Raw genomic sequence first — 26810 nt, forward strand, 5'->3', positions numbered from 1 at the left:
TGTGAAGTAGTCTAAGGTTCTGGAAGTGAAGTCAGCAGTTGAAAGCGTGGATGAAACGTTACCTGACAAAAAGCCAGTGAAAAGACAGAGGGAATACAGAGACAGCAGCTGTGATGAGGGTATGACACAAACTGATCTCGTAACAGATCAATACACCCACTGAATCTGATCTGGTCTCTGTAACCCTTAACCCTGACTGCATTTTTGACCAAAGTATCCTGTATGCTATTTAGTCGAGGGCTCTGAACTAAACACACAGGCAATGAACACAATGGAAACCTCCTGCCAAAAGACAACAAAAACTAGAGGTATGATTGTAAAAATGTATCTTCAACATTTCAAAAGTCAAAGAAAATAATATACACACGCATGAAATGTTGATTAGTCAGTTCATGAAATGGACAAAGATGTATATGTGCCCGTGAAGAACTACTGATTCATCACAGTATCTTGTTCGTGTAAAAAGGTGATTCTCCACAGTATGTTGACAATTCACACTACTACTAGGCCTATTTGAAAAATCATCCATATTTATCTTCAATAACATTTACCGAAAACTAATGAGAAATAGACAAGCACAGAAGAACTGAAACTGGGTGGCCCACTTGATTGCAGTGTATTGAACATGTATTTTCTTTAGATAAGTGTTCGGGACACCTTCCCACCAGAATTCCTCTAGTGAAGTCTAAGCTACCCACCACCCCCTCCTGCACCCTCTTCCTTTGAAGAAACACAACACCAAATGTAAGGTAACATTGTTGAAGGAGCATTATAAATATCAGATGTCAACCTTATCAACAAGGAATTATCAAGAGACCATTGACACAATGGTTGTGTTGCAATTCTGCTCTTTTGACATCACTTACAACAATGGCAAGTTGTTACTAATACTTGCAATTTTGCACACAGCCATTGATGGACCCTAAACATCTTGCTACCTGGCAGCAGACAATATCTTAGATACAGACTACTCCCAGACAGACATGTTGCATGGTATTACTATTTTGCTATACGGTGTCATTATTTTCAGTGTCTGGAAGTGTCTGTCATCAACACAGGAAACGTAGCCTATTGATTGGCCTAGTGATTATTACAGTTGGAATTCTGCCATCATCTAGCTGTCACAGTGGATAATGACATGATTTCAAACTTTTAAAGCTGCAATATGTACATTTTTGGATGCGACCTTACCAAATTCACATAGAAATGTTTGTTAGAGATCTGTCATTCTCATTTAAAGCAAGTCTAAGAAACGGTAGAGCTGTTCAATGTGCGCTATTTCTATACTAACTTTCCTTACATTTTGTTGTTGCATCTTTTACTTCTGGTTATGTACACCAGCTTCAAACAGCTGAAAGTACAATATTTTTGGTTATGGAAAATATATCTGACAGTAGTCAGATATTCACATTTTAGCAACCAGGAAATGGAGGAGCAATTTCTGCATAGTGAAATAGAGACCCTAAACACCATTCTGAGATGGCAAGTACACAGCCACCCAGCAAACAGCTACTTCCCTGGCACCAGAGATTAAATTAATTAATGGTATTTTAACCTTTTATTTGAGTTTTATTTTAACCCGGAACTTAGAAACTAGTAAAAGTGACAATGACTGTGAAATTGTTCATCTACTTTGAAGACCCAAATTGTCCAAAACATGTTACTGTACCAAAAGTATGTGGACATCTGCTCGTTAAACATCTCATTTGAAAATCATGCGCATTAATATGGAGTTGGTCCCCCTTTTGCTGCTATAACAGCCTCTCTCCTCTTCTGGGAAAACTTTCCACTAAATGTTGGAACATTGCTGCAGGGACTTTCTTCCATTCAGCCACAAGAGCGTTCGTGAGGTCGGGCAGTCGGCGTTCCAATTCCATCCCAAAGGTGTTCGATGGCGTTGAGGTCAGGGCTCTGTGTAGGCCAGTCAAGTTCTTCCACACCAATTTCAACAAACCATTTCTCTATGGACCTCGCTTTATGCACGGGGGCATTGTCATGCTGAAACGGGAAAGGGCCTTCCCCAAACTCAGTCCTTCTGGGGGGGCTCGGAGCGATGCCAGGGGGGGTGCGTGTGACCCCGGGGAACATGCTTTTTTTTGCTATAGGGAGCAGGACTTTTTTGCACCGAACACGAGCACACAGCAGGAGATATGAAGTGCAGATAACAAACCCTTAAGAGCCTCCATGGAAAAATATTTAACAGGGAAGAAAAGAAAGGCGGAGAGAGACGGAGATCAGGAGACAAACGTAAGTCTCCCGAAAGCTAAGACGAAGAAATATGACAAAGCGTATGTAGCGCTTGGCTTCACTGTGACTACGGTGGGAGACGAGGAAAGACCGGTATGTTTACTGTGTCTAAAAATGTTGGCAGCGGACAGCATCAAGCCAAATAAATTAAGGCGTCACATAAAGACATTACACCCCAATCACGCTTGAGTTTTTTCAGCGAAAACGTGCCGAATATTGCCAACAATTCACAATTGTGAATGCTACTTCAGTAAACCAGCGAGCACTGTTAGCATCATATAAGGTGGCGCACCAAATTGCTCAGTGCAAAAAAAACATTCCATAGCAGAGGAGCTGATACTGCCTGCAGCATTAGACATGGTCTCTGTCATGCTGGATGACGCAAGTGCTGCAAAAATAAAAACTATCCCTCTGTCCAATGACACTGTTGCCAGACGTATAAATGACATTGCTAACGGTCTTAAAGAACAGCTGGTAGATAAACTCAAAGACAAACGTTTTGCCTAACAGTTCGATGAAGCAACTGACAGCAACAAAGACGGTTTGTTTATCGCTTATGTACGTTTTGACATGACAAACTCCCTGTGTGAGGATCTACTTTTTTGTAAATATGTCAGAGACAGAGCCACAGCTGAAGAGTTATTCAAAATGCTGGACTGCTTCCTGACTGAGAATGGGCTAAAGTGGGAGAACTGCATTGGTGTTTGCTGTGATGGTGCACAGATCATGGCAGGGATGAGAAAAGGACTTTGGGCACTCGTCAAGAAGGCCTCACCTAATGCTGAGTGGACACACTGTGTTATACACAGAGAAGCACTGGCATCAATGCACTTTTCCTCTAAAATTAAGTAAGGTTATGCCTGACATTGTAGGCAATTTTATAAAGACCAGACCACCAAAAACAAGAGTCTTCTCTGCTATCTGTGAGGAGATGGGAGCTAAACATCAAACTGTGCTGTTTCACAGTGAAGCAAGGTGGCTGTCACGAAGAAAAGTATTGTCCCGAGTTTTTGAGCTCAGAGAGCAGATAAGAATGTTTTCGGAGCAGGAGCACAAGTATGACCTCGCAGAAAGATTTTGTGATGAGAACTTCCTGGCAAAATTGGCCTACCTGAGTGACATATTTGGAAAGCTAAATGAACTAAATCTACAGCTTCAAGGGAAAGATAAACACCTCCCTCAGGTCACAGACAAGATCAGCTCTTTCACTCGAAAGCTTGCAATGTGGGGCAGGCGACTTGATGAAGGAAATACTGATTCATTCGAGAACCTGCATGAATTTGTTGACACTACTGACTATGATGCCACCTCAGTGATTCCATATATTAAGGAGAACATTTCATCACTGATGGGATTCTTTAAAAAGTACTTCCCTGAAAACAGTTCCCAAAATGACTGGGTGAGAGATCCTTTCAATGCACCAGCTCCAACTGGTTTCGGCTCTGCAGAGGAGGGCCAGTTCATTGATATGAGGTCTGACTACACATTGAGACTGAGGTTCACATCACAGACACTGAGTGTAGAGAGGCAGTATCCACTCTTAGGGCAGAGGACCATGGGCATTCTTCTTCCTTTTGCAACATCTTATCTTTGTGAGACTGGCTTCTCTGCTGTTGCTGCACTGAAGACCAAGTACAGGTCCCAGCTAAACATTGAGCAGGAGCTGAGAGTTGCAGTATCATGCTTCAAACCCCGCTTCGAAAAGCTGTGCTCTGCAAAACGTGTTCATTGTAGCCATTAATCCTGACTTCCTCATTTTGATTTAAAAAAAATCAGCACAAATTGTTTTATTCATTTTTGTTTTATAGGTCAAAGTGTTTCATATATTGTGCTCCTGAGTTAATGTTGCTGATCAATTCAATTTGAATGTATTATTATTTATTGATTATATTTCATTTTATTTTTCAGTATCAAATGGTCAAAAAAATTTTACAGTTCAAATAAGGATAGAATTTTTAATTTCAGGCAAATTGATGCACTTTAAGTATTTTCTGTTACAGACTAAAAAACAATGTTAATAAAGTTATTCTTTGTTGATCTATATTTCTTTCTGTTTTATTTTTTTTATTTTCTTTAATGTTAATAAGGATACAATGTTAAGCAGAGGTGTACTTATAACAATTTTAAAGACAAATTATACTATTTACAGTCGCGGCAGAGAGTTGGGGTGCGCAAAATGTTTACTTCTTCCTAGGGGGGGGGCGTAACAGAAAATAATTGAGAAGCACTGCCCAAACTGTTGCCACAAAGTTGAAAACAGAATCATCTAATGCCATTGTATGCTGTAGCGTTAAGATTTCCCTTTACTGAAACTAAGGGGCCTAGCCCGAACCATGAAAAAACAGCCCCAGAACATTACTCCTCCTCCACCAAACTTTAAAGTTGGCAGTATGGATTGGGGCAGGCAATGTTCTCCTGGCATCCACCTAATCCAGATTCGTCCATTGGACTGCCAGATGGTGAAGCGTGATTCCTCACTCCAGAGAACGCGCTTCCACTGTTCTAGAGTCCAATGGCGGCAAGCTTTACACCACTACAGCCAACAGTTGGCATTGCGCATGGCGATCTTAGGCTTGTGTGCAGGAGCTTGGCCATGGAAACCCATTTCATGAAGCTCTGTCTTGTGCTGACGTTAATTTCAGATGCAGTTTGGAACTCGGTAGTGAGTGTTGCTACCGAGTACAGACAAATTTTACGCGCTTCAGCACAAAGCAGTCCCGTTCTGTGAGCTTGTGTGTGGCCTACCACTTCGGGCTGAGCCGTTGTTGCTCCTAAATGTTTCCACTTCACAATAACCGCACTTACAGTTGACCGGGACAGCTCTAGCAGGGCAGAAATTTTACAAACTGACTTGTTGGAAAGGTGGCATCTTATGACCGTGCCACATTGAAAGTCACTGAGCTATTCAGTATGGCCATTCTGTTGCCAATGTTTGTCTATGGAGATTGCTTGACTGTGTGCTCGATGTTATAGCCCAGTGTCCCTGCTCATCTCCGTGAACATGCCTTAGGCATGCTGGAAGGAGGCATGAGGACTGCAGATGTGGCCAGGGCAATAAATCGCAATGTCTGTACTGTGAGACGCCTAAGACAGGGCTGCAGGGAGACAGGACGGACAGCTGATCGTCCTCGCAGTGGCAGACCACGTGTAATAACACCGGTGCATCCGAATATCACACCAGCGGGACAGGTACAGAATGGCAACAACAATTGCTCGCGTTACACCAGGAAAGCACAATCCCGCCATCAGTGCTCAGACTGTCCTCAATAGGCTGAGAGAGGCTGGACTGAGGGCTTGTAGGCCTGTTGTAAGGCAGGTCCTCACTAGATATGACCGGCAACAACATCGCCTATGGGCACAAACCCACCGTCGCTAGACCAGACAGGACTGGCAAAAAGTGCTCTTCAATGACGAGTCACGGTTTTGTCTCACCAGGGGTGATGGACGGATTTGCGTTTATCGTCGAAGGAATGACCGTTACACCGAGGTCTGTACTCTGGAGCGGGATCGATTTGTAGGTGGAGGGTCCGTCATGGTCTGGGGTGGTGTGTCACAGCATCATCGGACTGATCTTGTTGTCATTGCAGGCAATCTCAATGCTGTGCGTTACAGGGAAGACATCCTCCTCCTTCATCTGGTACCCTTCCTGCAAGCTCATCCTGACATGACCCTCCAGCATGGCAATGCCACTAGTCATACTGCTCGTTCTGTGCGTGATTTCCTGCAATACAGGAATGTCAGAGTTCTGCCATGGCCAGCGAAGAGCCTGGATCTCAATCCCATTGATCACGTCTGGGACCTGTTGGATCGGAGGGTGAGAACTAGGGACATTCCCCCCAGAAATATCCGGGAACTTGCAGGTGCCTTGGTGGAATAGTGGGGTAACATCTCACAGCAAGAACTGGAAAATCTGGTGCAGTCCATGAGGAGGAGATGCAGCGCAGTACTAAATGCAGCTGGTGGTCACACCAGATACGGACTGTTACTTTGATTTTGACACCCCCCCCCGTTGTTCATGGACACATCATTAATTTTCTGTTAGTCACATCTCTGTGGAACTTTGTTCAGTTTGTGTCTCAGTTTTTGAATCTTATGTTCATACAAATATTTACACATGTTAAGTTTGCTGAAAATGAACGTAGTTGACAGTGGGAGGATGTTTCTTTTTTTGCTGAGTTTATATTACATGGATTTATTAGACTTTTTAAAATGGAGATGTTTCAAAGGTCTGCATCAGTGGCTTGTAGGCCATTGGTGGAAGCCAGGAGATGCTAAATGTGTTTATGTAAATATTTACTAAATAAATAAAAAATATTTTAAAAAGTTACACAACAAAATAACAATAATGAAGCTACAGTATATACAGGGTTTTTGGTACTGATTCAATGTGCGAGTCAATGTGCAGGGGTACAGGTTAGTCAAGGTAATTGAGGTAATATGTACATGTAGGTAGGGGTAAATTGACTATGCATAGATAATAAACAGCGAGTAGCAGCAGCGGGAGGGGGTCAATGCAAATAGTCTGGGTGGCCATTTGATTAATTGTTTAGCAGTCTTATGGCTTGGGGGTAGAAGCTGTTAAGGAGCCTTTCGGACCTAGACTTGATGCTCCGGTACCGCTTGCTGTGCGGTTGCAGAGAGAACAGTCTGCGACTTGGGTGGCTGGAGTCTTTGACATTTTTTTGGTCCGTTCTCTGACACCACCTATTATAAAGGTCCTGAATGGCAAGAAGCTTTGCCCCAGTGATGTACTGGGCCATATGCACTAACCTCTGTCGCGCCTTACGATCGGATGCTGAGCAGTTGCCATACCAGGCGGTGATGCAACCATAATGCTCTCCATGGTGCAGCTGTAGAACTTTTTGAGGCTCTGGGGACCCATGCCAAATCTTTTCAGTCTCCTGAGGGGGAATAGGCGTTGTTGGGCCCTCTTCATGACTGTCTTGGTGTGTTTGGACCATGATAGTTTGTTGGTGATGTGGACAACAGGGACCTTGAAGCTCTTGACCCACTCCACTGCACCGATGTGAATGTGGGCTTATTTATCGGCCCGTCAGGAAGTCCAGGATCCGGTTGCAGAGGGAGGTGTTTAATCCCATGCTCTTTAGCTTAGTGATGTGCTTTGTGGGTACTATGGTGTTGAACACTGAGCTGTAGTCAATGAACAGCATTCTTACATAGGTGTTCCTTTTGTCCAGGTTGGAAAGGGCAGTGTGGAGTGCGATTGAGATTGTGTCATCTCTGAATCTGTTGGAGTGGTATGTGAATTGGAGTGGGTCCAGGGTTTCCGGGATGATGGTGTTGATGTGAGCCATGACCAGCCTTTCAAAGCACTTCTTGGCTGCAGACATGAATGGGACAGGGCGATAGTGATTTAGGCAGGTTACCTTGCCGTTCTTGCGCACAGGGACTATGGTGGTCTGCTTGAAACATGTAGGTATTACAGACTCGGTCAGGGAGAGGTTGAAAATGTAAGTGAAGATACTTGCCTTTTTGTCTGTGCATGCTCTGAGTACACGTCCTGATAATCCATCTGGCCCAGCGGCCTTGTGAATGTTGACCTGTTTAAAGTTCTTACTCACATTGGCTACGGAACAGCTGGTGCTCTCATGCATGCTTCAGTGTTGCTTGCCTTGAAGCGAGCATAGAAGACATTAACTCGTCTGTTAGGCTCGCGTCACTGGGCAGCTCGCGGCTGGGTTTCCCTTTGTAATCCGTAATAGTCTTAGTCCTGAATTGACGCTTTGCCTTTGATTGTTTGTCTGAGAGTATATCGGGATTTTTTATAAGCGTCCGGATTAGTTTCCTGCTCCTTGAAAGCGGCAGCTCTAGCCTTTAACTCAGTGCGAATGTTGCCTGTAATCCATGGATTCTGTTTGGGATATGTACGTACAGTACTGTGGGGACGACATCATCGATGCACTTATTCATGAAGCCGGTAACTGAGGTGGTATACTCCTCAATGCCATGGGATGAATCCTGGAACATATTCCAGTCTGTGCTAGCAAAACAGTTTTGTAGTTTAGCATCTGCGACATCTGACCACCTCCGTATTGAGCGAGTCACTGTTATTTCTCTGCTTACGTTTTTGCTTGTAATTAGGAGGATAGAATTATGGTCAGATTTGCCAAATGGAGGAAATGGCAGAACTTTGTACACGTCTCTGTGTGTGGAGTAAAGGTAGTCGAGAGTTGCTTTTCCTCTGGTTGCACATGTGACATGCTGGTAGAAATGAGGTAAAACAGATTTAAGTTTTCCTGCAATAAAGTACTGCATTTTGTAGTTATTGAGGCAATCATTTACTATTCAATATATATTTTAAACCTTTGTGTACAGTATCTCAAACAGACACACCACAGGTTTTCATTCAAAAAGTGAAGGTCATTAAAGAAACACAACAAGAGATCCTCCTTCATTTGTGAAGGATGTGGGCTGCTAAACAAGGAAACCTGGCCTGGCCATGTAACAGTTACTTCCGACTGAGTTTCAATATCCCCATATCACCCCTAAGCCCGATAATTATTTAGAAAATGGGTCATGAAATAAATCAACTAGGCTCACCAATTTGCCATCAACATTAGTCTACTTCCTCAATGGCCAATGAGCACAAATGTGTGGCTGGCACACAGCTCTGTTGTCTGCCACAACTTTATGGCGGTAAAACAATTTCACAAGTGTGCAAATACTGACATCAAACCTGTTGTCTTAAAAACGTTATGCCCTTTCCCAACAGCATTTCTGATTCAATTTCTGTTACGTTGCAGACTCATCATCTCAGCCTTATAGCTGGGTCCAACCCCGGAAGAGTGTACAAGGAGGGTGATGAGGACCCTCACAACGAGCCAAGTTTGGAGGCACTATACTGTAGCCTGAAAGGGAAACGGGGGGAAATTGCACTTACTGTAAAAACATGAGTGTGTGCAATGCTATCAAACATGAGTTCAATTACAAAACAGTTACTTCACAGCAAGCCATGGTAATAGATTCTTCCCAAACACAGATTAAGCCTTGCTCCTTTATACTGGACTAGGGCTGTTACGGTGAACGAATTGCTGCCACACTGGCAGTCACGAGTCATGACCTCAGTCAAAACCCACGTGATAATTTAGTTATGGTAACTAGGCTTCTCCAAAACTGCGCTCTGATGCCGCCAATGGCCATTAGTAGCCTACCAAACTTGCTAACTGCCAGTTGCTAATGGTCTGGTACTCAGTGCTCTATTGTCCCCACAATCACTCGGACATCAATGGAAATGAAATCGAAAATCTAATCAAACACTTCACAAGAGCCCATAAGCCCATGTTGCGCAACATTCCTATAGGCTATGCAATAGTTTTGATGGTGTCTATTAAAAAGAGGATCCCATCAGCTTTCTATAGGAGAGGCCTACTATATTTATTTCTTAACTTCCCTAAAACTAGCATAACCTTCACTCCAGATCAAAACACCAAACCTACAACCTAATTTTGGACAAAATTACCTGGAAGGATTAATACTGCCAAGGACACCATCCAACCTGGAACTGAGACAGACCAGACACAACTTCAATTAGCACAGATGTGTGAAGTGAGAGGTGTCTGTCAATTCATAAGAGATTGTATGACCCTTATTTATATAAAATGGACAGAGCCCAGTCTTAAAGTCAACCAGCAGCTTTTATTCACGAGTACTGCCCATTACACATTTTACCACAGGTTATAAACTGAAAATGACGTCATTAGTTTCAGTACTAGCCCGCGTCATCTCCGCTCTAGTACAATGGATGTATGGTTCTCACGTCTCTCCCTATTAAGATAATATATGACCGAGCCAAGGTCAGCTTGTGTAGATAAGCCTTCTAGCCAGTCTGGCTATGAGTTCATTCATTTCTACCATGGTACAGACAGTCATTGTTCTAATTCTTGATTATATTTATACACATTATATTCAGTACTAGGATTAAAAAGAAAATTCATACATATACAGTAACATAATAGTATTCTGATTAGTCAGTCCTGATTGAAATGTATACATAATTAGTCATCATTGATAAAAATTCCCTTAACAGTGTCAAAACCTTTAAACCCCAAAAATGGCAGGCTAGCCCACCCAAATCCAGAGTCCTTGAAGCCCCCTCCTGCTGTTCAGAGACCATCCACTGGCATTTTCTACAAGAAATCTGCCTCCAGAAATAAAAGCTTCTCCCAAGTGGGTGTGACACCTACTCCTGTTGCCTGCTGCACTGCTGCTTGGATTCCACCTGGCGATCTGTTCACCGTCTGCCCTGGTTGTCTCCCACTGTCTGGTACCCCACCACACTCCTCCCTGTTTCCCAAGCTTTCGCTCGCCTCCAGCACACAGGCACTGTTGAGTGACTCTGAACTTGGCTAGCCCTAAGTCGTTATATTTTTTTCTCATGCATTTTGCTATTTGCCTCATGTTGACTATGAACTTCCTTGTTTACCCAACCGTGGGACAGACTGTTTGTTCCCACACTCGGGACTCTGACTGGTTCGACTGTATTGGTTACACAGACTTTTGGCCTCCCATCCTATTCTAACCACCTCTCGCCAGCTTTGTATTCATGTTACCAGATTAAATTTGCTGTACAATATGATTTTGTTGCAATCTAATGCACATTCGCATGTCATAAATCAACACGGCAGAGCTCTCCCTGTCCTCTGCCGTGCCCTGATTGTATTACCGCTGATGATATCTGAAAATGTGCATGTACACCCTGGCCCATCTACTGTTGCTAGCCCAAATTTTGACTTGTGCTCTATCTGCTTCACTGATTTCTGCTGGGTTTTCTGCCTAGGTTTTCTGCACATTAACACTAGAAGCTTATTACCTAAAAATGTATTAATTGAAAGTGTGGGTTCACAGCTCCAATCCAGATGTGTTGGTCATTACTGAGGTGTGGTTAAGAAAGAGTGTTTTGAATACTGATGTTTACCTTTCTGGTTATAAACTTTTTCTGCAACACAGATCTTCTAACGGTGGGGGAGTGGCAATCTTTACCAAGAATCACCTTCAGTGCTCGGTTGTGTCCGCAAAGTCTGCGTTCGTAATGGCTGCTAAGAGAAACAACCTGTCCTGATTTGTCATAAACGCTTGCTAAAAAACTTTAATGAGCAAGCCTTCCTTCATGACCTGGCCTCTGTAAATTTGTATAGAATCAGCTTGATCCCCTCTATTGAAGACGATTGAAGACGCTTGGACCTTCTTTTTTTATATTTTCAGTGATATTGTTAACAAACACACCCCAGTAAAAAAAAATAGAATTAAAAACAGGTTCAGCCCCTGGTTCGACTGTGATCTGTCAGAGTTACTCCGCCTCAAGAATTGCATTTTGCTCAGCACACGCATACTCAGGCTGACTGGCTCTCATTCAGGCAAATGAGAAATAAGTGCACTCAGGCTATCCGGAAGGCCAAAGTTAGTTACTTTAAGGAGCAGTTCTCTCTCTGTGGGTCTAACCCCAAGAAGTTCTGGAAAACGTTTAAAGACCTGGAGAAAAACCCCTCCTCCTAACAGCTGCCCATGTCCCTTAAAGTTGATGATGTGGTTGTTACTGGCAAGAAGCACATGGCTGAGCTTTTTAGTCAACACTTCATTGAGTCAGGATTCCTATTTGACTCAGCCATGCCTCCTTGCCCATCCAACATTTCCTCATCTCCCACCCCTTCTAATGCGACTAGCCCTGATGCTCTTCCCACTTTTTCCCCTGTCCCGTTACAAAGCTTCTCCCTGCAGGCGGTCAATGAGTCCGAGGTGCTAAAGGAGCTCCTTAAACTTGACGCCCAAAAAACATCTGAGTAAGATGGTTTAGACTTTTTCTTCTTTAAGGTTGCTGCCCCTATAATCGCCAAGCATATATCTGACCTTTTTAACCTGTCTCTCCTCTCCAGGGAGGTTCCCATTGCTTAGAAGGCAGCCACGGTTCGTCCTTTATTTAATGGGGGAGATCATGCTGATCCTAACTGTTATAGGCCTATTTCTATTTTGCCCTGTTTATCAAATGTGTTGGAAAAACGTGTCAATAATCAACTGACTGGCTTTCTTGATGCCTATAGTATTGTCTCTGGTATGCACTCTGGTGTCCGCTCAGGTGATGATGTCACCATTGCCCTTGATTCTAAGCATACCTCTCTCAAAGAGTGCAGTGTATAAAGTCAGAACATCTGTTGTCTCAACCACTGCCTGTCAACAAGGGAGTACCCCAAGACTCGATCCTAGGCCCCACACTCTTCTCAATTTACATCAACAACGTAGCTCAGGCAGTAGGAAGCTCTCTCATCCATTTATTTGCAGATGATACAGTCTTATACTCAGCTGGCCCCTCCCCAGATGTTGTGTTAAATGCTCTACAACAAAGCTTTCTTAATGCCCAACAAGCTTTTTCTGCCCATAACCTTGTTCTGAACACCTCCAAAACAATGGTCATGTGGTTTAGTAAAAACAATGCCCCTCTCCCCTCAGGTGTGACTACTACTTCTGAGGGTTAGAGCTCGAGGTAGTCACCTCATACAAGTACTTGGGAGTATGGCTGGATGGTAAATTGTCCTTATCTCAGCACATATCAAAGGTGCAGGCTAAAGTTAAATCTATACTTGGTTTCCTCTATTGTAATCACTCCTCTTTCACCCCAGCTGCCAAAACAACCCTGATTCAGATGGCCATCCTACCCATGCTAGATTATGGAGACATAATTTATAGATCGGTAGGTAAGGGTGCTCTCGAACGGCTAGATGTTCTTTACCATTCGGCCATCAGATTTTCCACCAATGCTCCTTATTGGACACATCACTGTACTCTATACTCCTCTGTAAACTGGTCATCTCTGTATACCCGTCGCAAGACCCACTGGTTGATGCTTATTTATAAAAACCGTCTAGGCCTCACTCCCCCCTTTCTGAGATATCAACTGCTGCCCTCATCCTCCACATACAACACCCATTCTGCCAGTCACATTCTGTTAAAGGTCCCCAAAGCACAAACAATAATGTTTGTATACTGTTTTGTGCCTCTACCATGTTGTGCTGCTGCCATGTTGTGTTGCTACCATGTTGTTGTCATGTTGTTGTCCTAGGTCTCTCTTTATGTAGTGTTGTGTTGTCTCTCTTGTCGTGATGTGTGTTTTGTCCTATATTTTTATTTATCCTGCTAGGTTAGTTCTCATACCTGCTAGGTTAGTTCTCCTAACCTCCCAGGTTAATTATCATAACCAGCCTCTCCAGCTTAGCTAAAATGTTACAAGGAAATAGCAATTAAGCAGCCACGCAAAACGATCTTGGCAACCAATCTGCCCAATTAGCTATGTTTTCAGTTATGTTGATCCTCTTATTTTGATCCTCCCACTTACACTCTCCACGTATACAGTTACCAGGGGAGAATGATGACTGCCCCTTTCATTGAAGCTACGGAAATTCAAGGTTGACCGCAGTACTGCAGGCATTGTTAGCAGAAAATATGGTCCCCTATTACAGTGAATGGAAAAATTGCAATCTTCGTGGTCATTCTACCACAGCCACAATTTCAGGCTTTTTCTTTTGCTTTTTGGTCTCAATTTAAGGTCAGGGTTAGCAGTGTGGTTAAGGTTAGGGATAAGGTTAGGTTTAAAATCACATTTTAAGAAGATAATTTGTAGAAATAGGCAGGGTTTATGACTGTGGCTGTGGTAATTAGTGACAACTGGTCAATCTTCGTGTAAATAAAAAAGTTTTGAAGACAATCAAGGTACCAATAATTGCTTCTAATACGCCAGACATATGTCCTTGAACCGATTATTTAAAAATCACACAGAAGTAATAAGGATAATAAAGTTGCTAATGGCAGCCTGCAGTACCTCAGTCGGCCTTCAGCTTGAGTTACTCAATAAGAGGGGGCAGCACTGAGCTAGTCTGCAACGTCACTTCCTGGAGTAGCTCAAACTGCACATGTTATGTCTCCATGAGACGCCATCTTAACCGACTTAATTTGGCTACAATGTGCTATTGAGTCTTCACATGAATGAAAGGTGTCACTTGATTGATGGCTTTGTCCATTCATACTGTATATACAGTCATTGCTCTCTTCCCCGCCCTCCATTTGGCAAATCTGACCATAATTCTATCCTCCTGATTCCTGCTTACAAGCAAAAACTAAAGCAAGAAGTACCAGTGACTCACTCAATATGGAAGAGGTCAGACGCTATGCTATAGGACTGTTTTGCATGCACAAACTGGATTATGTTCCGGGATTCATCTAATGGCATTGAGGAGTATAACACCTCAGTCATCGGTTTCATCAATAAGTCCATCGACGATGTCATCCCCACAGTGACCGTACGTACATATCCCAACCAGAAGCCCTTGATTACAGGCAACATCAGCATTGAGCTAAAGGCTAGAGCTGCCGCTTTCAAGGAGCGGAACACTAATCTGGACGCCAATAAGAAATCCCGCTATGCCCTAGATGAACCATCAAACAAGCAAAGCATCAATACAGGATTAAGATTGAATCCTACTACACCGGCTCGGACGCTCGTCGGATGTGGCAGGGTTTGAAAACTATTACGGACTACAAAGGGAAACCAAGACACGAGCTTCCCAGTGACGCAAGCCTACCAGATGAGCAAAATGCCCTTTATGCTCGCTTCGAGGCAAGCAACACTGAAGCATGCACGAGAGCACCAGCTGTTCTGGATGACTGTGTGATAATGCTCTCGGTAGCTGATGTGAGCAAAACCTTTAAACAGGTCAACATTCACAAAGCCGCAGGGCCAGATGGATTACCAGGACGTGTACTCAAAGCATGCACAGACCAACTGGCAAGTGTCTTCATTGATATTTTCAACCGCTCCCTGACAGTCTGTAATACCTACATGTTTCAAGCAAACCACCATAGTCCCTGTGCCTAAGGAAGCCAAGGTAACCTGCCTAAATGATTATCGTCCCGTAGCACTCACGTCGGTAGCCATGAAGTGCTTTGAAAGGCTGGTCATGGCTCACATCAAGAGCATCATCCCAGATACCCTAGATCCACTCCAATTCGCATAACGCCCCAACAGAGCCACAGATGACGCAATCTCAATCGCACTCCACACTGCCCTTTCCCACCTGGACGAAAGGAACACCTATGTGAGAATGCTGTTCATTGACTACAGCTCAGCGTTCAACACCATATTTCCCACGAAGCTCATCACTAAGCTAAGGACCCTGGGACTAACCAACTCCCTCTGCAACTGGATCCTGGACTTCCTGACAGTCCACCCCCAGGTGTTAAGGGTAGGCAACAACACGTCTGCCCCTGATCCCCAACACTGGGGCCCAGTGAAGAGGGCATGACAAAACCTTTTCCCCCTCGGGAGACTGAAAAGATTTGGCATGAGTCCCTAGATCCTCAAAAAGTTCTACAGCTGCACCATCGAGAGCATCCTGACCGGTTGCATCACCGTCTGGTATGGCAACTGCTCGGCATCTGACCGTAAGGCGCTACAGAGGGTAGTGCGTATGGCCCAGTACATCACTGGGGCCAAGCTTCCTGCAATCCAGGACACAGTGTCAGAGGAAAGCCCATAAAATTGTCAGAGACTCCAGTCCCCCAAGTCATAGACTGTCGTGCGTTAGCAGAGAAAACAATCGGTACCAGAGTGCCAAGTCTAGGACCAAAAGGCTCCTTAACAGCTTCTACCCCCAAGCCATAAGACTGCTGAACAATTAATCAAATGGCCACCGGACTATTGCATTGCCCCCCCCCCCCCCCCCCATTTGTTTGTACACTGCTGCTACTCGCTGTTTATTATCTATGCAGTGTGGCACTGGTAACCCTTGTAAATAGCCTCATTATTGTTATGTGATTGTGTTACTTTTTATAATTTTTGGTAAATATTTTCTTAACTCTTCTTGAACGGCACTGTTGGTTAAGGGCTTGTAAGTAAACATTTCACGGTAAGGTCTACACTTGTTGTATTCGGCGCATGTGACAAATAAAGTTTGATTTGATTGGCAAAAGATACCAAAGATGGTGGATAACTGAAGATGGGTCACTTCGGCGGTTTACCATTAAAAACAATTGTCAGTTCCAGTATACTTAATAACTGAATATATCTCCCATAGACACCAATGCAATAGCAGTTGGGTCTGGTCTTAGATCATTGACTTTCATAGACCAGAAAAAAAAAACAATACAGAAAAAAACATTGAATGGCTATCCATCCACATCATTTGATGCTGCCGCTTTTTACAGCAAAATGTAACAAAAAATTAAGGTATCATATTTCTCAGGTGAGTATTCACAGAGGAAGAGGCAAATGGCGAAGGTTGATTCTACCCTAAGTCTGACCATGCAGATGTTAAGCAGAACAAGTAAGGAGGTTTTGTATGGGGGGCAATGAGTGTCGAATTTGTTCAAGATAAAAGTGAATTCCAACAGTATTTTGATACGTGAGGAATATATTATTAAATTTAAGTTTTATAATGGTAGGTTGTTACGAGTATATTGATGTTTTCTACAAAAGATAAATTGGCCAGATTCGTCTGCCAGGGTTTTCCAAACTTGGTCCTGGGGACCCCAAGGGGTGTGTCACGATCGTCGTAAGGAGCGGACCAAAATGCAGCGTAGTATGTGTTCATGATGAATTTTTAATTAAAGAAAGCACTGAACACTGAATACAAACTATACAAAACAATAAACAAATCACAACCGTGCCACTATAATGAGACCTATGCTGACAAGCAACTAACATAGACAATCCCCCACAACCCAAAATGACAAAACAGGCTACCTAAATATGGCTCCCAATCAGAGACAACAACTAACACCTGCCTCTGATTGAGAACCATATCAGGCCAAACACAGAAACAGACAAACTAGACATCCAACATAGAATGCCCACTCAGATCACACCCTGACCAAACAAAACATAGAAACATACAAAGCAAACTATGGTCAGGGTGTGACAGGGTGCACGTTTTTGTTTTTTGCCCTAGCACTACACAGCTGATCCAAATAATCAACTAATCATCGAGCTTTGATTATTTGAATCAGCTGTGTAGTGCTCGGCCAAAAATATAAACTTGCACCCCTTGGGGTCCCAGCACAGAGTTTTGGAAAGACTGGGCTAGAATATTCCCTCCCACCTGCCTTACGCCGATGCAGATACGTATTTACAGTTATAGCGGACAACCATCTTGTCAATATAATAAATCATATTTTGTATTCATCCTGCAATCTACCTTGACGATGGTATGATTAACATGATGAGTTAAGTGTAGGCTTTATCCTGTGGAAGCGATTTCTTGAATATTGTACAAAATAAAATACTAATTTAAACACTCATTACAAAGACCGCCCCCCCCCCCCCCGGCCGCGGGGTAATTTACTGACTCGTTTACAAGTTTCAACAAGAGGGTGGAACATGTGTTTCATGATGTCTATCGACTGATTTTGAGGAAAGCTAGTGTCCGTTTAACTGCAAGACAAGCTTTTTTAACACGGCCGACACAAATGTTACATGGGTATAGCAAAGTCATGTGTGTGTGTGTGTGTGTGGGAGAGAGAGAGTCCTGTCTGACATTTGTACCGACTCTTCTGCTCTCCACCCCTAAGTACTTCAACAAAGATATAAGCACCAGAGCAGTGATTTCACAAGAGGAAGCAGTAGCAGACCAGAGTGAGAGAAGAAACTATGGCAGAGAACAAGATGGGGCAAAACATTGGGGCTGGGGCTGGAATTCTTGCCAAACGAGTACAAAAGTCATTGAATCGTGCTCAGGAAAAGGTAAGCAACAAGTTAGTGAACCGTGATATCTCTATGTTATCCTGAAATCAAGATTGCCACAATTCATTAGGCTACCCTACAACTACGAGCTTAGTCATTCGGGCTACTTGGAACTTAATGACGCTTAACTGTTGTTGGCCAGGGCCCGGTTTCCCAAAAAGCATCTTCAGGCTAAGTTCATTGTTAGAACCATAAGATGAACTTAGTTTTAAGATGCTTTGGGAAACCAGGCCCTGTTTATGTATTTTGGTCAGTGTGGAGGAACCTACTCTGAAAAGAGTTTACCAAGCTACCAATTAGTTCACACCAAAAGCAGTTAAGTTACACTAAAGCTACCACTACAAAAAATATAGTTTACTTAACTAAAGTTACTGTGAAAAAGTAGTTCACTACATCCAAACTACTTTGTGAAAAATGATCATATATAGATCAGAACTGTCAGACTATAAATTGCAAGAACAGATCAATTTGGGGTCATATGTTAACAGAATGTGTGATTTATCCTATTAAACACAATAATTATGTTTCAAGTGAGAATTAGGCAGGTTTGATGCCGAAAAATAAAGGAAATTATTGCCAACTTCACACTCATATTTTCTTTTCTTTTTGCAAAAAAAGTTGTGTGTAGTTCCAGTAGGAAAAAAGTAATTAACTACTGAAAACACTACCTAGATTTGAATTTAGTTGAATTACCACCAAGCTACTGCAAAATGTAGTTAAATTATTAGTTGAACTACATGATATTGGTAACAGTAGGCCTACGTTGTCCACTACAGTAATACAATTTCTTCAGACAGTCTCTCCATTGAAGCTGACTGTTGGTGTGTTCTTTACCACCGACACTGACAGACCAAAACAATTGATGACTTGTGTAAGGGCTTTAGACAGGTTTGAAGAATCATAATCTACTGAATGTAGTTGATGTTGATATCTCAATGACCCCCAGGTTAATTCCTCAAAAGACAAAAAAAAAAAAACAGTTTAAATAATATTCCATTGACGTTTTATTGTGAACTAGCCTATATCAAGTTAGTTGTCTATCCCAACAGAAAACATCCACATTAATGTTGTGCTCATCTGTTAATGCCATTTTGTTGATGTTGCTTGTGCAGCTGCATGTGGACACAAAATCTTTCACTTCCTGCCTCTGCATACACTTCCTCTCTCTCACTGCTCTTACTCGGTGGCTTTGTGGTTCACTTGGCCTTGGTGCTGGCATACTGCTCTGCTAGTTTCACTTTGCTGCTGAAACCAACAACAAAAAAGGACAGGGAGCATGGTTTGAAATGTCTGTCAGATGAAATCGGTTCAATTGTGCCCATGTTCCATCCTATCATTTGGGGTCAACAACATATGTCCTTTTTGGAAAGGGGAATAATATAAATTTTGTTGGCCTGGGTTTGGAAAATAGTGAATGTTACACCAGTAAGTTACGATAGTTGTTTAGAATCATTATGGAATACAGTGTAGGGCCTAGATACTGTAAGTATCATGAAGGACATGAACCACCCGAACCACGGCCTGTTCACCCCGCTATCATTCCGAAGGCGAGGTCAGTACAGGTGCATCAAAGCTGGGACCGAGAGACTGAAAAACAGCTTCTATCTCAAGGCCATCAAACTGTTAAATAGCCATCACTAGCCGGCTACCACCCAGTTACTCAACTCTGCACCTTTAATGCTGCTGCCCTTTATACATAGTCTTGGAATGACTGGCCACTTTAATAATGGGACTCTAGTCACTTTAATACTGGAACACTAGTCACTTTAATAATGTTTACATCCTGCTTTACTCATATCATGTATATACTGTATTCTACTGTATTTTAGTCAATGCCACTATGATATTTCTCGTCCTAATATTTATATATTTCTTAATTCCATTCTTTTAATTTTAGATTTGTGTATTGTTGTGAAATGTTAGATACTACAGCACTGTTGTAGCTAGGAACACAAGCATTTTGCTACCCCCGCAATATCATCCTCTAAATATGTGTATGTGACCAATACATTTGAATTGAAGGGTGATTGTCAGTACCTCACGCAGGTCAACCTGAACAACGGTACAATACCTACAGTATTATAGAGTCATGCCCATTAATGTTGATTGAATGAAAGCTGTGGATATATCAACCATTTTTGTCCTGTCATAGGTCATGCAGAAGCTGGGGAAGAACATGGAGACTAAAGATGAACAGTTTGAGCAGTACTCCCAGAACCTTCTCAAACAACAGGTACCGATGAAGAAAAGCTCAATGTCATGCTGTTTCTGTCTCCCATGGTGAACTGCAACACTGATGCAATAGGTGTTTGTATCGATAAGCCCACTTTTTTGTAACATGCTGTACTAGGCCTATATGAGTCATACTGACTGTTACTGTTGCTTGCTCAAGCCTCTCCATCCCCTAAAGGCCTTCCCACACTGTGCGTCGGATGCAGTCTTTATTACATGTCACATGTCACACTGTGCGATGTATTCAAATTCAAATCTTGATTATGAACCTGGTCAGATTGTACGACTTGTTTCAGTTATTTCGTCACATTCTGCGATTGTCTTGCATTGCAATGATACTTCAGCAAAGTAGGCTACATCAACTGCGTCAACTGGGCGTATCAAGCATGGCATCGAAAGAACGACAACACACCAGAAAGGTGTCATTGTCGGCAGTGTTCCTCCGATTGGTCAGTCACTCCAATCCCTGGTGACTCATATGAGCTCGTAACACTAGCCAAACTCCACGATAAAAGCTCAACATTTCTGACACTTTCAGAACTTTGTCGGAGCTTACAACACACAGAGTGGTACATAATCATCAGATCTATATATACCCTGTCATACCGAACGAGAGAAGACGTCAGACAATCGTTTATGACCAAAGAACTTGCCCACGACGTGGACATTTTGTCTGGGACAGCAAAGCCGTGGGACAGCAAAGCCATTACTGTTTTTGTGTTCACATAGAAATGTCCTCAGATAGATTCAGCTTGTACAGTGCATTTGGAAAGCATTCAGACCCCATCACTTTTTCCACATTGTTACGTTATAGCCTTATTCTAAAATGTTTTCCTCATCAATCTACACACAATACCCCATAATGACAAAGCAAAAACAGTTTTTTTAGGAATAAAATAAATCACAGCGATCACATTTTACAGAAGTATTCAGACCCTTTACTCAGTACTTTGTTATAGCACCTTTGGCAGCGATTACAACCTTGAGTCTTCTGAGGTATGACGCACACCTGTATAATGGAGTTTCTCCCATTCTTCTCTGCAGATCCTCTCAAGCTCTGTCAGGTTGAATGGGGAGCATCGCTGCACAGCGATTTTCAGGTCTCTCCAGAGATGTTCAAGTCCAGATTCTGGCTGGGCCACTCAAGGACGTTCAGAGACTCCTGCGTCGTCTTGGCTGTGTGCTTAGGGTCGTTGTCCTGTTGGAAGGTGAACCTTCACCTCAGTGTGAGGTCCTGAGTGCTCTGGAGCAGGTTTTCATCAAGGAGCTCTCTTTACTTTGCTCCATTTATATATACTTTCATAGAACAGTCCCTGACGCTGAAAAACATCCCCACAACATGATGCTGCCACCACCATGTTTCACCTTAGGGATGGTGCCAGGTTTCCTACAGAAGTGACACTTGGTATTCAGGCCAAAGAGTTCAATCTTGGTTTCATCAGACCAGAGTCTTGTTTCTCATGGTCTGAGAGTCCTTTACGCGCCTTTTGGCAAACTCCAAGCGGGCTGTCGTATCTTTAACTGGGGAGTGGCTTCTATCTCGCCACTCAACAATAACGTCATGATTGGTGGAGTGCTACAGAGATGGTTGTCCTTCTGGAAGGTTCTCCCATCTCCACAGAGGAACTCTGGAGCTCTGTCAGAGTGACCACCGGATTCTTGGTCACCACGCTCACCAAGGCCCTTCTCCCTGACTGCTTAGGCTGCCAGCTCTAGGAAGAGTCTTGGTGGTTCCAAACTTCTTCCATTTAAGAATGATGGAGGCCACTGTGTTCTTGGGGACGTTCAATGCTGCAGAAGTGTTTCGGTACCCTTCCACAGATCTGTGCTTCTACCACAATCCTGTCTTGGAGCTCTACAGACAATTCCTTTGACCTCATGGCTTGGTTTTCGATCTGACATGCACTGTCAACTACGGGACCTTATCAAATCATGTCCAATCAATTGAATTTACCACAGGTGGACTCCAATCAAGTTGTAGAAACATTTCAAGGATTATCAATGGGAAAAGGATGCATCTGAGCTCAATTTGGAGTCTCATAGCAAAGGATCTGAACTCTTGTGTCAATAAGGTATTTTGGTTTTTTTTATGCATTAATAAAAACCTGGCCCAGCATCGTCCGTGTTAGGGCTTTGCCGGGGTAGGCTGTCATGGTAAATAATATTTTTTTCTTAACTAACTTAAAGGTTAAATAAAGATTAAATATATATACAATTTATAATATTTTTTTTTAAAGAGCGACTGACGCTAAAAAGATACTTCTTGTTTGGAAAATGGTTGATGTGCCATTGATATAAGTCAAACATTTATTCTAGTGTCAAAATTGACTACAAAGTGTGAATGGGTTCATTTTGGTCATAAAGTAGTCTTGTCTAAAAATTTGATTTGGGAGAAGATAGGAATAAAATGAAGGGTACTATAACAGTTTTCTGTGGGTTGGTCTTATTTTAATCCTGCCCACAGCTGTCAGCACCCAAGTAACCTGATCATAATGCCCATGGTCAATTTGGTTTGACATTTGATATCCCTATTGGGCTTAGGGATCATCAGGAAATTACACAATGTACACGGGACAATATTTTATAGGTCAATATCTCCAAATGTTAATGACTTAGAAATCTTAAACCAACTATAAATTGTAAAAGTTCATATATAAATATTGACAGCATTGAATGAGACATGAAAATATTGTCCCATTTACATTGTAATTTATTGACGGTCCCTGACTATCCCCAGAGATTGGCAAATTTGTTTTGACTTTGGATAGCCTCTCTTCCCACCTACGAGCACACACGAGACACCCACATCAAACCTTACCCCAAAACCAACTCAAGTTTGAATTCAGTCATGGCTGCTAGCATTTAATTAACCAAACAATGGCCACCCAACCTGGTTTCAGAGCATTTTGTATTATTCTGTACGTAAATCTGAGACACTCCATTTTGTATATGTTATTCCATTTAGTATATGTTAGGTATGGTTACATAAGACAGATGGTTACTTAAGGCTAAAATGGTGGGGAAGGGGGTGGATGGATGGGTGTATATCCATCTCATCATGGTCAATGTGAGCTAATTAGCAACTTTTTAACTACTTAGCATGTTAGCTAACCCTTCCCCTAACCATAACCCTTTAACCTAACTCCTAAACTTAACCCTAACCCCAAGCCTACCTAACATTAGCGAACTAGCTAATGTTAGCCACCTAGACAGAATTCATACCATATCATACATTTTGCAAATTGGTAACATAATACGAATTGTAAAAAATGGAGTGTCTTGGATTTCCGTGGAGAATAATATGAAATGCTCTGAGACCAGGTTGGGCCACTATGCCTTGCGTAAAACAATATACTCCTAATTCAAAATTTTATTTTTTTGTCGTTAGTTTCTCTGGCTCCTTGAAGCATCAAAATATAAATAAAAAGGTCATCCTTGTTCGAAAAGGACAGTGTCACTTTTAAAACACATACTGTACATTCTTTACTGTTATTGTTTGTGGTATGATTGTACATCTTGAATTGTGAAGATCCTGGTGTCTTTGTCTTTCAGTGTTTTTGGAGATGTATCCTCTGTAAAGGTGACGTCAACTACTGGAATGAGTCTTTGATTGATGGATGCTCTCACTGTAAGAAATGTACTATAACAACTCCCTCATTGAATCTTCTGTCTTTTCAACCAACAGAATGATGGGGGAAGACTATTCAAAGAAGTCCAAGCGTACTTCCGTGCAGTGAAAGGTAGGAGCTATTTCATCTCACTCCATAGCAGAGGTTTCTCATGGGCACAGGAGCACCTACGGTTCTGATTAGTCTAATCAAATCAATTACATAACTGGTGGCTTAATTTAAGTTGTTAAACAACAAAACTGGCAAAACAGGCAGGGTTGGCTTAGAATGTTGACAAATGTTATCCAATTTTTATTGAACACATAAATATATTTGCACAATGAGCACTTGTCTCTCAAATACATTGTTACAGTTGTTGGTTAGCTAACTAGCACATTTTTTGCCATATTACCATTGAAATGAAATCAGTCAAAACACCTTAAAATGAGACATGGTATCAAGAACAAGATGAAACTAGCTGAAACGAGCCACTTGTGATTCCCTACAAGGTAGTTTCTTGTCATTGTTGCTAGCTATCTGGCGATCCAGAATTACAACTCACAGACCTCTGCCCCATTAAGGCTTCCGTATTGTTTTCATGATGTTGTCTGCTAACCCATCTGTAGATTCAATACTTATCTTTAGTGTTGTCCTGTGCATTTAGGCAGTTCAGGCTGCCATATTCATATTCAGGTCCAAACCAAATATCTATATTCTTTGTGTAGTCATGGCCACAAGATCAGAAATCTTTACCCTATTATTTTTTTCCCCTTTTGGCTTTGACGTAGTTGTAGGCCTATATTATGTACAGTAATGTGTTAAATTTGACACATTGGTCCAAGTCTCTTTTTGTAAACTGACCATACTTTCAAATCCTCTCTGGTGGCATGAGGGAGAAAGTAAAGAGGGAAGTGAATTCCATCTATTATTAGATGTTTTGTTGTTGTTGCAATGCTGTCTATACTGTCAATTTAGAAAAGCAAAGAACTGAGGGCCATTAAAAAAGGCAGACTCGGCAAATGAATGTATTATTGATTTGAGAGAGAAATTATTGTGTTAGTATTGTTTGTTTTTAGTGCAACGGTTTGCCACTTCAAATGAAGCCCATGTTGTTTTGACCTTGCTTAGGTGTAGCCGAATCAGAATTGTGCCTACCAAAACGTTATCTTAACGTTCTTTCCATTACGATTTCTGTCATGCCAGGTTGTATTTATTAGGTCTACACTTGACACTTACCTGTGATTTCTGCTATCAGAATACGAAGATCGCATTGAAAAGACGGGTCTGATTTTGGAGGTGGTCAGGGATGGATTGTGTGCGGATTTCTCCTGTCTTGATGTAATCAAGCTACCGAAAGTGTATACAGTGGGCGATGTCATCAGCACCCCTCCCACAAGTCTCCAAAAAAGTTGTATTTTGGGACCGAGGCAACTTTTCGTTATAACGTCGGAGGAAATATATTCCAAGTCTGTGAGGAAAGTGTTTGCTGGACTCAAATGCTAGCCAGCTAACTAATATTTAGAACATAATGTTTGTCTGGCTAGAGTTATGCTAATCCGTTTGCAATCACTTTAGTATTGCTTGCTGGCTAGCTAGCTACAGAAGTTAGCTGCCTAGTTAGCTACTGCCAATTGTGTTGTTATCATATTTAACCTATTCCACCGTTGGTAGACTGCATACTGGCATTTGAATATAGCGCGGGAAAAGGGAATCCGGAAACACTGGACACGTTAGACACATTAAAATGTAGACTCATGACGCCTTCGGAACTATGATCAGAATACTAAAGCTGCATAAACTGTGAGGTCTAGACACAGCCTTATTAGTGTACACCGTAGCAAAATGTTTTGCTGCAGAAAATAAGAGTTTCTTTTTAGACAACTTCATGTAGTCCCACCTTGTTTGGTAGTGAATACTACCCTTGACCGTGTCTAGGCACTACATCCCCAGACACTGTCCCCTAGACTAGTTAACAAGTGATCTGATAGGCAAGTGGTGTTATCTACACACAAACTTTTTTTTATGGCAAATGCAGTCAATTTTCCTTCTGTCCTTCTCTACAGTGATGCATGAGACATCCAAGCGACTGTCCCAGACGTTAAGAGACGTCTACGAACCTGACTGGCAGGGAGGAGAGGACCTGTCTGTCATCATGGAGGTGGGCCACAGCTGGGTATTTTGTTGTGATCTATAGTAGGGATGGGTGCGGTTATTCGAATATCCAAACAGATGTTAGTATTAGATCACTTGGGAGAGTATTCATTTGAGAGAAAAAATATAGGTATATTTTTAACAATGAAAAGGCTTTGTCAAAATGTTTATAAAACTGACATTGCTACATAACCTACAAGGATAGACCATTATATATATATTTTTTATAATACCTGTAGCATTCACACGTGTAGCTTGTTACTCTCGGTCAATCAAATTGCCGTTACAGTCACAGGCTTCATGTGTAGCAAGTGAAGTGGGCATATTTAGAATCAATGCAAAATGGAATTAAAATGACAGAATTAAGTTGGCTAAATGAGAAAACGTGTAGCAATCTTTATATGTACCACAGAAGAACCAAGAAATAAAGAGTGACACCTCAGCTGTCTTTTTGGGCTTTTATGTAGATCTGCAATGGTATTATGAAAAGACAGGACAGGAATACTTCAGTCTTCAATGCACCATCTGACAGGTTGTTCTATAGAGGAGGGTCGTGAGCTGACTATCATTAATGTGATGACTGCTATTTATCGAATAAATACCTACTATGTTTGATTAATTTAATTGAGTAATAATTATATAACAATTAACTCATTAGGAGTTGTTTACAGAGTTACTATCTCCCAACTTAAACTCTAAAGATGATCTAAATATTTCTTACATCAATAAGTCAATTATGAATTACTTCCTCATATCAGTCTCACTCTGAATGTTGTTGACTTCGTAAATCTGCACGAACCCTAACCTAAGTGATGAATCAGCGATACACA

At 42.1% G+C, this 26810-nt stretch overlaps 2 protein-coding genes across 3 annotated transcripts in view; one reads left to right on the forward strand and one right to left on the reverse strand.

Annotated features, from left to right (window-relative positions):
• The window catches only part of LOC110493941 (thioredoxin reductase 1, cytoplasmic), a 71899-nt gene extending 46366 nt beyond the window's left edge, over positions 1–25533 (reverse strand). The window contains exon 1 of the mRNA XM_090205171.1: positions 25066–25533. The gene's annotated coding sequence lies outside the window, so the exon portion shown is untranslated. The remainder of the gene's footprint in view (positions 1–25065) is intronic.
• The window catches only part of LOC110493942 (bridging integrator 2), a 60783-nt gene that overhangs the window by 8963 nt on the left and 25010 nt on the right, over positions 1–26810 (forward strand). The window contains exons 2-5 of one of the 2 annotated variants that reach the window (XM_036949961.2): positions 17818–17989; positions 20142–20222; positions 23907–23961; positions 25893–25987. In XM_036949961.2, the coding sequence (XP_036805856.1) occupies positions 17897–17989; positions 20142–20222; positions 23907–23961; positions 25893–25987 (324 nt within the window). In that variant the 5' untranslated portion in view covers positions 17818–17896. Of the gene's footprint in view, positions 1–17579; positions 17990–20141; positions 20223–23906; positions 23962–25892; positions 25988–26810 lie in introns of those variants that run through there. The other variant, XM_036949962.2, reaches the window with a different exon arrangement.

Source organism: Oncorhynchus mykiss, chromosome 17 (assembly GCF_057628025.1).
Source record: "Oncorhynchus mykiss isolate SJ-2025 chromosome 17, ASM5762802v1, whole genome shotgun sequence".
Taxonomy (NCBI): Eukaryota; Metazoa; Chordata; class Actinopteri; order Salmoniformes; family Salmonidae; genus Oncorhynchus; species Oncorhynchus mykiss.